This window comes from Ursus arctos, unplaced genomic scaffold, assembly GCF_023065955.2.
Source record: "Ursus arctos isolate Adak ecotype North America unplaced genomic scaffold, UrsArc2.0 scaffold_34, whole genome shotgun sequence".
NCBI lineage: Eukaryota > Metazoa > Chordata > Mammalia > Carnivora > Ursidae > Ursus > Ursus arctos.
Genome location: NW_026623030.1, coordinates 26809617 through 26824638, shown reverse-complemented (window position 1 = coordinate 26824638; position 15022 = coordinate 26809617). Strand labels below are relative to the sequence as shown.

At 44.2% G+C, this 15022-nt stretch overlaps 1 protein-coding gene across 1 annotated transcript in view; it reads right to left on the bottom strand.

The window, feature by feature from the left end:
- The window catches only part of TMEM132B (transmembrane protein 132B), a 356834-nt gene that overhangs the window by 35389 nt on the left and 306423 nt on the right, over positions 1–15022 (bottom strand). Inside the window, exon 5 of the mRNA XM_044389799.3 lies at positions 6651–6794. Coding sequence (XP_044245734.1) covers positions 6651–6794 — 144 coding nt within the window. The remainder of the gene's footprint in view (positions 1–6650; positions 6795–15022) is intronic.

Sequence of the window (15022 nt, the reverse complement as noted above, 5' to 3'; positions counted from 1 at the left end):
CTCTGTCAAAGCCGATGTCCTCCAGAGGGGACATCGGGTTCTCTTTAGTGACCAGCTCCCCACACATTGCTCATCTCAGTGAGTAGCAGAAAACTTTGTATTTTTTGCAGCACTTCCACTGCCTTCCCTTACCCCTCTCAGACCAACTTTGGAAACAAGATCCTTCCCTGGGGCAGAGAAGGCTTTAAAATGTCAATGCCCTTTTATGAGGCCTTTAGCATCTCATTATCACAAGTCCAGCTGACACCGGAAGGCTGGGAACTTAATTATGGCAGCCAAAAGATGGCGGATACCGTCTTCAAGACCAGCATGAGCTTACATTTATTTCTCTACAACCCTGAATGAGTTCCTCCCCTGCTGACGAGGCGTGGCTGGCCACTGTGGTTCCGGAGACCACAGTTCACTGACAAACAGTACAATTACCGACACAGGAGCACATGAGGCCCTCACTGATCAGAAGGATAGATAGTCAAAGATTAAATCATAATTACAATGTGGAAATTGCATTTTTCTTCCTTCCTCTGAAGACCTTTAAAGAAACTTAGCAAAGACAAGAAAATATGTTAGGGGAGCAGCATAAAGACCCTCCCCCAAGATGTCCATGCCCTAATTCTCAGCACCTGGGAATGTGTTACCTTACACATTCCTTACAGGGTGGTGTAGGGGGTTCACCTGTAGCCCCAAAGTGCTATGTCCAAGTTCTAGCCCCTGCTACCTGAGAACGTGACCTTATCTGGAAACGGGGTCTTTGAAGATGTAATGAAAGCTGCTGGATAAGATCATCCTGAGTTAGGGTGGGTCCTAAATCTGCTGACAGAGCCCTTAGAAGACGGCCACGTGGACATACAAGGGCAAGACCCGGGGAAGACAGAGACAGAGGCTGGAGGGACATGGCCACAGGCTAAGGACACCTGGAACCACCAGAAGTTGGAAGAGGCAGGAAGGATCCTCCCCTAGAGCTTCTGGAGGGGGTGGAGTGCTGCCATCACCTTGATTTCTGACTTCTGGCCTCCAGATCTGGGAGAAAATAAATGTATGTTGTTTTAAGCTACTGAGTCTGTGGGAACTTATGACAGCTGTAGAAAACTACTGCACACAGGAAAGGTAACTGAGATAAGGAGGTGAGATGAAAGGATTAGCCTGGGTTACCCAGGTGGACCTAACATGATCGCCAAGGTCCTTGGGAAAGAGAGGCAGGAGGCCGGAGTCAGAACCACAATGACAGAACCAGAGGCAGGGGAGGGAGAGAGGGTGAAAGACACCATGGCGCCAAACTGCAGACGGCGGAGGGGCCACAGCCAGCAACGCAGGCACCTCTAGAAGCTGGACAACGCCAGGAGACGGGAATGCAGCCCCAAGGACCCACTTTAGCCTCCTGAGCTCCAGGACAGTAAGATAAAGAATGTGCTGTGTTCTGAGCTACTGGGTTGACCGTAATTCGTTACAGCAGCAAGAGGAAACTAATACGTCACCTTCCAGGCGATGAGGAGGAAAACAAAAGTCCTCGACAAACTCAGAAAGTCCATGATCACAGACTTCTGGATGAGAAAGCCAGAGAACGATGCTCTCCTCCTGGCTCACAGGTGGGTCAGAGGGTGACAATTCCAGATGACCAGGGGCCGCTGCGTGGGAACTCTGTCCCCACATTCACTGCCCCAGGGAATTACCCGTCTACGTGCCCGTTCCTCGTGTACGAACTTGGCGATGGTAGGATCACCTACTTTGAAGGCTTGTTGTGAAGACAAGATGGGTCAATATTTCTAACGTCCTCATTGTAATAGTACCTGTCACTACTATATTCTCAAAAAATGTTAACTACGAATACCCATTAGCTCAGTTGTCAGGTCCCAACAACAGAATTCATACTGTTCCACCTCTGGATGGATGCCTGGTACACTGCCCCTACACGTCCATTATCGATAGGTAAGCATTTGTGGCACAGGAACGCCCCCATGAGAACAGCAGCAGCCTTGGATCACGGTGCCAGAGCCAGGTCTTTACCCAGTGCCATGTCCCTCTCCCCCCTCTTTGAAGACTTTCAGTGACAGGAAACCACTAGAAATGTTCTGATAAAGACCAGGCAACCACTCTTGGCCCGTTATCTCCGGGAAGCTCTAGCATTCATTCATCATTCATTTGTTAGTACATTCCACACATATTTACTGAGCCCGCACTGTGTTCCAGATTCTGCTTAGGACTGGGGAGAGCATCGTTAATAAAACAAAGTCATAGACTCTGTAGACCTTGCAATCAAGTCGGGGTTAAAATACACAGATATGAATATGGATGTTGATATGTAGATATAATGTTTATTGACCTATTATAGATCCAGCACCACACGCCTTCCTTTATAAACTTATTTAATCATCCCCAAAGTTCCATCCTGGGATTCTATCGTGCAGATCTGACAAGCAGAAATTCAGTTATATGTGCTTGCAATGACTGGGGGTTGCCATCTGAGGACACTTCCAGCAAAAGCTGTAAGAGAGAAGGATAAAAGATGGGCATGTATCTCACCACCAACTCTGTTCCAGTCTAACTTGCGGAGGTACCTGAGCGTTCCCTTTCAAACTAGCCTTGACTGACAATGCCCCAGAACATCTGGCCACAGCTCAAATGCAAGGAGACAATTTTTTTTTTTTTTTTAATATCAACTGTCTTTTGAACTTTTTGAACCCAGGTGTTCTCTCAGGGATTTTCAAGGATTACTTTGATTACTGTTAGTTCTGCCTCTGCCATATACACAGACTTTTCCTATGGAAGGTTCCACACTGTGTCATCATCATCCCTGTTTTACAGATAACAAATGGGGGGGCGCCTGGGTGGCACAGCGGTTAAGCGTCTGCCTTCGGCTCAGGGCGTGATCCTGGCGTTACGGGATCGAGCCCCACATCAGGCTCTTCTGCTATGAGCCTGCTTCTTCCTCTCCCACTCCCCTGCTGTGTTCCCTCTCTCGCTGGCTGTCTCTATCTCTGTCGAATAAATAAATAAAATATTAAAAAAAAACAAAAAAAAAAACAAATGGGGCTCAGGGAGGGTAAGTGATTTGCCCAAAGTCAAACAGAGCCGGAGGCGGAGTCAGGCTTGGAGCCGATGCCGACCTTCTGAAACCCGAACCAAAGGGATTCACGGGCTCTGCGTGCTCTTTCTCTAGAGTGAGCTGGCACAGCTCCCTTTTAATTTCCACTCTGGGGATTTAAAGAGCACACACCCAGTCTATCTCCGAACCATGGCCCCTGGAAGGCTTCTAGAGAGCTGTCCTGTCTCCCCCTCTTCACCTTGCCCCTGGGCCTTTTCTTCTCATCACCAGGCTACACGCTCACGCGTCCTCCAACCATCTCTCTGTGACCGACGTCAAGGGCCCTCCGCCCCCCAGACACCCGTAAGCAGAAGACACTCCAATTTCCAGTGTTGCTCCCTTGCCTAGGAAGACAGAAGTCCCGGTCAGGGTGACTAGCATTTGTTGCTGATTTTTAACAGCAACCAGGGTACAAGACGTGCCTCACTTTCCTCTGAAATCTACTATCAGAAAACCATCAGCGGGAGTGCGACGAGAAGTGACAGATGCCCCACAAGCCTCCATGGGGGAGCGAGAGGGAGTGGTGGGAACTGTGGTGATTTGGGGGGCCCAGGCATTATGCACAGGGGTGTCCTCCAGGCAGCTCCAGGTGAGGGTCCCAAGAAGCAACCTGACCTTGTGATTTTCATAGGAAGCTAGAAACCCCTATTTCTATGTGAATTTGACAATTTTTACAGGGTGGCAAAAAATTAAATAATAGACACACACACTCTACTATTAAGATGCATCTTCTACTGTGTATGTGGTTTTTTTACATAGAAGTTAAAACTTAAAATCTATCCCTCCCAATCTTGCCGGATTAGGCCAAGCTTCCATCTAGCCTTTCAAAATCATTTGTGTCCTCGGATTCTGTACGCCCCCAAGTCATTCAATCCCAAGTCAAAGGGACTTTACATCTTCCTGAATTCATACTTTTTCCCTTACCTAAATCACAGTCCCAATGCATAGAACTTCCAAGGCACCAAGCTCTTTGGTGAACCCTGCAAGACTCTCCCTGGGGAGCACACAGCGCTTTCTGTAACTGTGAAGAAGTAACTGAATGACACCTGTGCAGGCTAAGGGGGTCTCCCCGTGGGCTGCTAACAAATGTCCCCCATGGTTGGAAATGCCCCTGGGAGGACACGGAGGCCAGGGCGCAGCTCTGCGGGTGATGCTGTTTGTCTCAGAGTGGAGGCAACATTTACTACAAATATTGACACTAAACCCGTGACAAATGCACCACAGCCAATTCATTAACATCCCTCCCTTGACTTGGGCCCCAGGATTTGCAACAGAGCCTGGGCTCCCCTAGAAAAGTCTGAGAAGTAGCTCCAAGCTTGATGGTCTGCTCACTCCGATTTGTTCTTCTGAAGATGAGGTCATAATTTGCTCAAAGAAAGCTCCGTCTTCGTGAGGCCACAAAAGTGACAGTTAAGTAAAAAATAAAAACAAAAACAAACCCAAAACTATCATCTTCCAAAGCAATGTATCTATCAGGCTGGGCAGAAGATATTTCTAGTTCTCTTCTGTGCAGGGGAAACTAGCAAGTATAAGGCAGTACAGGAGGGCAGAGCTCTCCAGGGCAGCAGAGGGGGAACCCTCACTCTGGGGGGGCTCCCCCAGGCTCTCAGGAGGGAGCACAGGTGTAGAGGGCTACAGACTTAGAAGGCCATTTGTTTGGGCCACCATCCCCCAGATGCCATCTCCATATGCCACCCCCCCCCCCAGTGACATGGGAACAGTAAATAACGTGCATTGTCAAAGGCAATCAAGGACCACACACCATCAGTATTTCTCCTTCCATGGGGAGGAGCTTGTATGGCTTGGCTCAGATCTTCCTAAACTCTGAATACAACAGGCTTTAGATTTGTTTAATCAAACCTGCCCACAGAGTAGAAGGCCCGCCAGGAGCCCCAGGGCAAGGCTGCATATGCTTTGAAGCCAATCCCCCTTCTGTCTCCAGGGAGAATTAGCATTCCAAGCCCAGGAAGCAGGCTGTGCCAAATTTGGGTTTCCTAAGGATTAACTTTTTTTTTTTTTAATTGGGCCTCACAGACACATCAATTCTTCTTTATCAAAACCATCTCTGGCTTAAGGCACAGGCTCCTGTAGGTCACCAAGAGAAGAAACCAGCCCCTCCCAAATCTTTTCCACCACAAGGAGAACCCTAGAGGCTTTTCTGTCTACCACGAAGTTCTTCAGCCTGGGACCAAGTTTCATTTCCCCTCTAAACAGGAACCTGAGGAATGTGAGGGAAGACAGAATCTACTGCCTTATTCTTCTAGAATGAATGGATGGGCCCTGGGGGCTCCCTTAGCAACTTGAGAGAGAAAGGACAGTTCTGAAGCTTCAAGTTCTTTCTCCATGAGGTGTCTGCTACAAAAGGAAATGGCCAACCAGTGTGCCAATAAAAAAACAGGCAGAAACTCTAAATTAGGTGGTTCACACAGACCCCTACAAAGAACATGAAATAACCCATGCGCTGATTCCTGGCTGAATTTGGAGTCATAAATACAGCTAATTAAAACAAAGAACCCAGAGGAAATGCCCCATGGCCAGATTATCCAAACCAATAGCTGAATCCCACTGGTATTCAAATTCAGTTAGGAGGCATATGGAGGGACTTTTATTTTAACAGTTATCTATTTTAATGTATATTAACAAAAAATTAGCACATCAAGACCATGGGCTGTAATGTCTTTATAATGAGGCATAGGGGCATAAGGGTTATTTTAAATAAGAATGAAGAGACAACCCGTGCAAGGACACTCATCCCCTCCCCTCTGCACCCCGAAATTTCCCATGTGAAAGATGCCCTCCCTGTAACCAGAAGCGAAGAGACATCGTCATCACTGAGCTTGGAAATTTAGAGACAGTGGTAAGAAAGACAAGAAAGCTGTATAAACATCTGTTGGAACTTTTTACTAATTTACTACCCCAGCCCACATTCTTTCTAGAATTCCATACTAGGTGTGTGCCTTAGCTGAGTTGGTCAGAGCACCTGTCTGATAGAATTCCTTACTAACTAGAGCCCCGAAAGTGAAGTTTTCTTTGTCCTGTCAAGCCCTCCCAGATTCATTGTCTCTTTGTCTAAAAAGTACAGAAACTGCCTGCCACGGTCATTTCTTTAGGTCTCAATTTCATGACTGGACCTCTGTGCCTACTTCATAAAACTCTGGGTTTTTTCTCCTGTTAATATGTCTCATGTCAATTTAATTCTTAGTCCAGCTGGAAGAACATGAAGGGTAAAGGAAGAATTGTTTCCTTCCCTTCAATGGCTAAATTAGTACTAAGTTTGAAAAAGTGAGGCATTTAAAGAAAATCTGTTGAGTAAATAATATTATTTACAAAGGAAGTTGGCAAACATTGAGATGACATGTGGATTGCTAAAATTAGGGAAATATTGTCTTATGACCAAAAGGAGGGGAAGAAAATTATTTCTGCTTAAGATGCTAGGGATCCCCACTCCAGGGAGCGAAACAGGAGGGGTCAGTGCCCCATTCCTCAGTGTGGTCACCCTGGCTCCAGCCCCACAAGACCTTGGAACAGAGGGATGGGCCCCTGGTAGGCCCAGTGGTAAGGCCCCTTTTACCTTCACGACGTCTTCATCCGCAGACCTGCACTCCACAGCCTCCAACACGTCCACCACGGAGCCATCCTCCTGAATGCCCACGACCTTGACGGGAACCGAGACAGCCTTCCCGGTGAGGACGGCCGTGTTCAGCACCTCCGTGTCCTGCACAGGAAAGCAGAGGGCACAGGTCATACACAGGGAAGCCCGCAAGCAGGCAGGGAGCCACCAGCCAGACTAGTTACACTTTAGCTCACTCCCTGCCGCTAAAACTCCGTCTGCATGGGCCACCTCCCCAGGCCTTGCAACATGGAAATTCTGGAGTCAGGAGCTTCTATCCTAGACTGAGCTCAGGAAGCCTGACCACTAGACCTCCTTCTCCACCCCCCGGGGCAGGGACATTGTCACATCCCCCCAAGACCCCTCCCGCCACCCCCCACACCCCAGCCTATAGCCGGGCTCACACACTGCACAGGGTGCCTTCCAACATTCACCAAATCTCCAGAACAGAATTGGCATATAATGAGCAACAAGAGCTCAATAAATATAGGTATTGCAGAAGACGCGATGAAAGACTGGCTCCATGAATGAATTTAAAAACCCAGAGTTTTATGAAGTAGGCACAGAGGTCCAGTCATGAAATTGAGGCCTAAAGAAATGACCATGGCAGGCAGTTTCTGTACTTTTTAGACAAAGAGACAATGAATCTGGGAGGGCTTGACAGGACTAAGAAAACTTCACTTTCGGGGCTCTAGTTAGTAAGGAATTCTATCAGACAAATCTCCACTCAAGGGTCACTTGGTAAGTGACTGCCTATGCTCAGAGCTTATTAACAGAGTGAACATGGCCCTCAGTGTTGTTTCAGATGAAGGATACAGATAACAGGGCACCTGGGTGGCTCAATCAGTCAAGCTGCCAACTCTGGATTTCAGTTCAGGTCATGATCTCAAGGTCATGGGATCGAGCCCTGCATAGGCTCCACACTCAACACAGACTGTTTGTCCCTCTCCCTCCACTCCCCTCAACCAACCCCTCACTCTCTCTCTCTCTCTCTCAAATAAATAAAATCTTAAAAAAAGAAGATGACAAATAACAGTACAAATAACAGAAGAGAACTAATCCCAGAATATCAGCCCAACGCCAGCACCCTTCCTCCCCCACAAGCCGCCAAGTGCCCCCAGATCCCTTCTAAGTCCAGGGATTTGTGAGTGCCAGCTTCATGTTCTTTTCTCACTTCCTCTGCCGATTCCTGGGGTCCTGTAGGGTCCACCTTCATGACTTCTGTCCTGCACATTCTTGCCATCTCCATGACCACCTCCCATGGAGAGACTGTCCTCACTGGGACAGCCACAACAGCCCCCAACCCATCTCCTGTGTCCACTCTCCCCACAACGGTTCAAGAGAATCTTTTTTTATCTCAACAGAATTCAGATCATTTCTCCCCTAGATTGAAACTCTTTGAAAGTGTCTTCCTCTTTGTTCTTAAGATAGAGTCCATGTTCTCCGCCAGCGGTGATCTGACCCTGGCCCACCCTCCGGCTCTCTCACCCTTCCCACTGTCCCTCCCCACAGGGAGCCTCACAGATTTCTCTTACTTCTCTCCCACTGCAGCACATGCTCAGCGTGTCTCCTGCTCTTCCCCATGCAGAGCCCTCCACCCCACCCTCCTCTGCTCCTGCCATCCTCCCATCTCAGCCTCCGTGCCCAGTTCTTCACAGGAATGGGGCTTTTCTGCCCTCCACAGGGTGCATGAGCACTGCCTAGTCTTCCCTGCACGGTAATCACCACCAATGCTCCCCTTATGTTTATCTCGTGTTTATGTTTCTATCTCTAACCACTCATTAGACTCTAAACTCCCCAAGGGTCTCAGCCACCTTTGTTCTGACCTGCATGGCATCCACAGAACCAGAGCAGGTATCTGGCTCTGGAACGGACTGTCCAAGTTTGAAACTGGCTCAGCCTCTGTTTCGGCCGTCACGGGAAACCTGATTCAAGTGAAATAACCCAACATGGGTTTCATGACATAACCAAAGTCTGGAGGATTGTGGCTGCTGCCTCTGGTCCGGTGACTCCACGAGGTCAGGGCTACTTCTCCGCAGTTCTCTTGGCCATTCCCTCAAGGTTGCAAGATGGCATCCATCACACCAGCCATCTGTCCCACTGTCTCAGCAGAGAGAAGGTGGGATGGGGAGAGAGAGAGTGCACCTGCTGCACCTGTCTCTTTTCATCAGGAAGTCCAAAGCTTGTCATATGGCCAGCCCACCTGCAGAAGAGGCTGGGAAAGTGGGTGTCTGTCATGGAGCTGGCAGGGAGTAGGGGTGTGTTAAATGGCTTTTTATAGTCCTTATCAGATCCGCCACGAGTTACTCACTTCTCCCTGTGCCTGAGCTCCCTGATCTGGAATATGGGAATAATAAAAATACATCCCGTGGGGTGACCTCATGAAGATTTAATGAAACTATGTGTGTACAAAGCTTAGAACAGAATTGGCATATAATGAGCAACGAGAGCTCAATAAATATAGGTATTGCAGAAGACGCGATGAAAGACTGGCTCCATGAATGAATTAAAGAACCACTGGGTAGGTTCACAAAGGGACTCTGGTGAAGATGGTCCTTCCACACTTGTTCGAAGACAGTCAACTGGAGAAGCCAGTGGGAAACTGGGTGATGTGGCTCAGCGGCGAGATCCTCCAAACACTCAGTATTTGGTTCCACCAGAATCAACCCAATGGATGATTTATTTCAAGTGCTCCTTTCACTCTTGGAGCCCGTATTCTCAGCTCAAGGACTAAGTAGGTTCCACATTCGATTTTCTAAATCAGCCCCTCATTATCCACCTTAAACCTGAAGATGGGTAAGAGATGGAGTCAATAAGTGATAATGATGATGATGATGATAGGCAGTGCTCTAAGTACTTTCCATGTAATTAATTGCTCATTCAGTTTACTCAATAACCCTTCCAAGATAATTCCTAGTATTACTCCCAGTTTACAGATTTACTATTCATTGAGAGTAAACCTGAAACATAACAGCTACTTGTCAACAAAAAACATCAACTTTGTAACGAGCAGTTGTAAACAATGCCAACCCAATCTAAGAAAGATGAAAATATAAGTTGGAATTTCTTACATATGTCCTCTCCTCTGTATGGACTCTCAAGGAGTTAAGTCCAAAAGCGTGTAACTCTAGTTCATGTTCCTGAGTATCCTATTGCCACCAGGGACATGAACTATATGTACCTTTATATTTAAGGGGTATAGCAAGGACAGGAAGCAGGAAGTACTGCAGAAGTTGAGATGAGAACTCACCAAAGGTGGGATAGTGGTGTGGGTGCAGGTGTGATTGCAATGTGTACAAAGAACAGAGACTATATCATGATTCCAGAACAAATCGCTAAATTCTACTGACAATGCAACTGAAAAATCAGTATGGGTGTTTGCTGTGTGTAATGGGCAGGCATTAATTCTGCCTGATGAGCATTCGTGGATGCTGAACATCCATCCAACCTCCTGTTTGTAATGACAATTTTATTTTCCTTTGGGTATCATCCTACTCTGCTACCAATGAATGTCACTTCTGGTGCTGACCTCAGACCACCAAGTCAGGCTTCACAGATGAGCACATGAACCAAATATGGTCAGTGTCATGTCCTCAAAGACTGATTCAAGTGAAATGCAAACAAAGGAAATCAAAGACAAGAGTAGGATAAGACAAATTCTTGGGAAAGATTTCTGAGTTTCTGAATCCAACTATATCTGTGTCTGCTATCTTTGGAAATTTCGATATATAAGATAAACTGTTGTACTTAAGCCAACGTACAACTGAAAGTCTTGACAAATACATGTGAGAATAGGCAACATGTTATGCTCTAAAATGAACACCAATCTCTACCCTGTAGAAGCTCACAGCCTTCAAGGAAGACACCACAATAATTTTACCAAACTGAGTTTCAAGAGAAGTGATTGTATTTCTCATAACAACCAATCACAACTGACCCAAGCTTGTGATTTTATCTCAAATACCTCTGCAGCCATGTTTCTTCCTTTAGTTTTTGCCTATGTGGCTGAGATTTTTGCAACCATGTTTTCCAGTGTCCATCAATGGCCTCCCCCAAATCCCAAAGGCAATCCTACCTGCCTCTGACACAATGAGAAAGCAATTTATCTTGTTAAATATTACATTTAAATCATCCCCTGGTGCCAGAGACTGCTAAAAATTCACCATCTATCAAAATACAAGTCTTTTATTCTGTTCCTGTTGTGCAGGCTCTAGGTTTTATGTCTTGAAAGCATATTTATATTCCTTTATGAAGATGACTTTCCATTAATGCTGCACACGAGAGCAGCAGCAGTGAAAATGGCAGAATAAAGACATCCGAAAAGTCTCTCCATAAAAACAATGAGAAAACTGAAAAAAAATTCAAAATCAACTTTTTTAGAACTCTGGAAATAAAACAAAGGCTTATGTAACCAGGAGAGCATTTATTCAAGAAAAATGGCTGAACCTTGGTTAAAAAACAGAGAACTTTGTGGCTTTTTAACTTGATTTATTCCCATCCCCTACTTTTCAGCCCCACAGTAGCTTTAAAAAATTACAGCCCATATTCACAGTCAAAACCACTGGATTTGTAGTTCAAAAGCCACTGGAGAGATCAGATCAGGGCTGGAGACCTTTCATACCCTAATTCCCAAAGAACTGCCATTATTTGACTTGTCTGATAGCCCCCTGGAAGATCCCATTTGCAAGGCTGTCAGTATTTGACTTGACTTTGAGTTCACCCAGTGTGAAAACCTTTTCCCCTAGAGGTATTTGTTAAAAGCAATTGTAGGCAATTGTTTAACTTCATAGGTGGTGAATAAAGTCTGGTGTGAAAAAATAGACCAACCCAAAAGCTTAAAAGGAAAAGATGATGAATGAGATATGCAGAGGTGCTGTGAAAAGCTAATACCTGGGGAATCTATAAGACCATGCTTAACTTAGAGCTGTGTGTATGCCCAGGACTGTGTTCATACTCAAAAAAGACCTGAGAAGCCTATAAGTTCTCACCTTTTGCTAACTTTGAGGTTCTATGAAAGCAGGAAGTGAAAGCTAAGGCAGAGCTGTCAAATGCCTGGCTAATATTGAAAGTATGTCCCAACACACCCAAAGAGCCTCTTGGTAAAGACTGGGACACTTACTGACTCCAAGTGTCTAGGAAAATCTCTGTCCAATAGTTAGCTGACTGCCACACAGGCCAATGACTTCGGCAATCACACAGAACAAAGAATAGAGACTTAACAGAATTGTTCATAAAAGTCACTAAACAAACTACTACAACAAATAACAATAAAGATAAACCCAGGGAAAAAGAGATAACCCAATTTCAGAGTTGCTACATTATATCATTTAAAATTTTCCACTTTTCAACAACAACAAAATTAGGAGACATGCAAACAAACAAAAAAGTATGGCCCAGTCACAGGACAAAAAGCAATCGAGAAGAATTGTCCTTGAGCAAGCCCAGATGTTGCATTTACTAGACAAAGATGCAAATATTTTAAACCGGCTACTTCAAATACATTCAAAGAACTTAAAAAAAAAATCATGTCTAAAGAACCAAAGGAAAGTATGAAAAAGGTGTCTCACCAATGAGTGAATACCAATAAAGAAATATAAATTATGAATAATTATGAACAAAAGAACCAAATGGAAATCCTGGAGTTGAAAATGGAAAATTCACTAGTGTATTCTCCTTTGGAATGGAGTAAAAATAGAACACGAAAAGAGGACAAAATGTGGAAAATCCACAAACATGTGGAAATTAAACAGCCTCCTTTTAAGCAATAAATGGTTCAAAGCAGAAATCACAAGGGAAATTGGAAAAATGCTTTGAGATGAGTGAAAACAAAAACACAGCATACCAAAAGTTACGGGATGCGGGGAAAGTAGTACTTAGAGATAAATTTATGGCTGTAAATGTCTGCATTATAAAAAAGAAAAAAAAATCTCAATCCAATAACCTAGGCTTCCACCTTAAGGAATGAGAAAAAAAAAAGAGCAAACTAAACCCAAAAGAGCGGAAAGAAGAAAGGAATAAAGAACAGAGTGGATGAAGACGTCACAGGAATAAAAGGGATAGCATAAGGGGTACAGTCTGTGATGCGGTAATAGCGACGGACCATGACAGATGGTAGCTTTACTTGTGGCAAACATGCCATAATGCATAAACTTCTAAAACAAAAACAAAAACTCAAGGGCATGCATATTTTTCATTTTAATAAGTACTGCCCGATTGTTTTTCAATAGTATGGTAGCAGTTTTCACATCTATCAGTAATACGGGAGACTGTGGCTCCATGCTTGCCACCATTTTATGAGATCAATCTGTTTAACTTTTGTCAGTATTGAAAGGTTAAAAAAAAAAAAGGCATTTTGTTTCTACCTTAATATCTCTCTGAACTCAAAAGGAAGTTGAACATTTGTTTCATACTTTTATTTTCTATTTGCATCTGCTTTCCTGTGAATTGTTTGATTATGTTATTTTTCTAATTATACTTTCATTTTTCTATTTGCCTGTTTGTATTTTTTAAATGAATTACTTAAGAGTTCTTTGTGTATTAGAGCCACTAAAATTGTTTCTCGGAAAAATTCTTTCTCAGTGTATTGTTGGTTTATGCTAGCATCTGTCACAGAATTTTACAAATGAAGAATAGAGTGGAAATGAATAGTAGAAGGAAGAGAAAGCAATATGGGAAATCAATGAAATAAGAGCAAAGGTAAGTTACTGTGTACAATAGCATCGACAATAATAAATTACTTAAAATAAATTTAACCGAAGTGTAAAAATGTACAGTGAACGCTATGAAATATCATTGAAAAGAACTAAAGAATACCTAAATAAACGTAAAAACATCTTGCGTTCATAGATTGAAATACTTAATGTTAAGATGACAATACTCCTCAGTGATTTATGCAGTTGATGCAATCATCATGAAATGTCCAGCTGCTTTTTTACGGAAATTGACAAATTGTTTCCCAAATCCATATGGAAATGAAGGGACTCCAATACTCAAAATGATCTTTAAAAAGAACAAGGCTGGAGGACTCACCCTTTTCTGAATATAATTGACTTTCCAGAAATAAAGCTTCACATTTTCCATTTCCAACCAATTGATTTTTGACAAGGGTGCCAGACAATTCAAAGGTTTCAAAGAATGGTCTTTTCAACAAAAGATGCTGGAATAACTGAAAATCCACATGAAAAAAAAAAAAAAAAGCTGGACCCCTACCTCACACCATGTACAAAAATTAACTCAAAATGGATCAAAAACACAAACATAAGAGCTACAAACCTCTCAGAATAAGACACAGGTGTAAATCTTCATGAATTTGCATCGCACTATCCTTACTCTGGAGCCAGGCTGGCAGAGTAGGCACTGTTGTTGTGACAGAGAAAGCGAGAGCATGGGGTCTTGTGTTCTTAGAGCTTCTGACTGGACCTGCGCTCATTACTCCACACGAGTTTCATCACCCATACCTAAGTTGAAGTGGACAGTGAAATCCAGCCAAACAAAGTGCCCCAAAAGAGAACTGGTGGGCATGTCTTACTTGTCTGTCATCCCTTTTTTCTTTTTTTAAATGATTTTATTTATTTATTTATTTATTTATTTATTTATTTATTTGAGAGAGAGAGAGAACACACATGTGCAAGTGGGTGGTGGGGCAGAGGGGTTGGGAGAGCGAGAATCTCCAGCAAAGATTCTGTGCTGAGCACAGAGCCTGATGCAGGGCTTGGTCTCATAATCCTGCGATTATGTTTCTACCTTGAACCAAAACCAAGAGTCAGGCGCTTGACTGACTGAGCCACACAGGCACCCCTGTCTGTCATCCTTTTAAATCCTTTGAAAAAATTCTCATTTTACAGGTAAGGAAACTGAAGCACACCACACGACTGTGAACCAATATATGGATCCAATTGATTGTTTGACCTGCTGGATAACATTTTACACCACGTGCATGTGCTAGTCACTCCCCATCTTCCCCTCACCCTCCAAGCCCCTCACAACCCCCCACCTGCCTTCATCTCTATGCATTTGCTTACTCTGCACATTTCATATAAATGGAATCATATTATACATGCCCTTTTGTGCCTGATTTATTTCACAAAGTGTGATGTTTTCAAGGTTTATTCATGTTGTAGCCTGCGTAAGCACTTCATTCCTTTTTATGGTTGATATTCCATTGTATGCATAGACCCACCTTTAATTTACCCAGTTATTAGTTGATGGACATTGGGTTGCTTCTCTGTACCTGGGTCCAGAGAAAGATAATGCAGTGCAAAGCCCCCAGCGGATGTGTGTCGGACCTTCAATGTGTGCAAGGGTAAACCATCGTTGTTTAAAACTATGAAAAT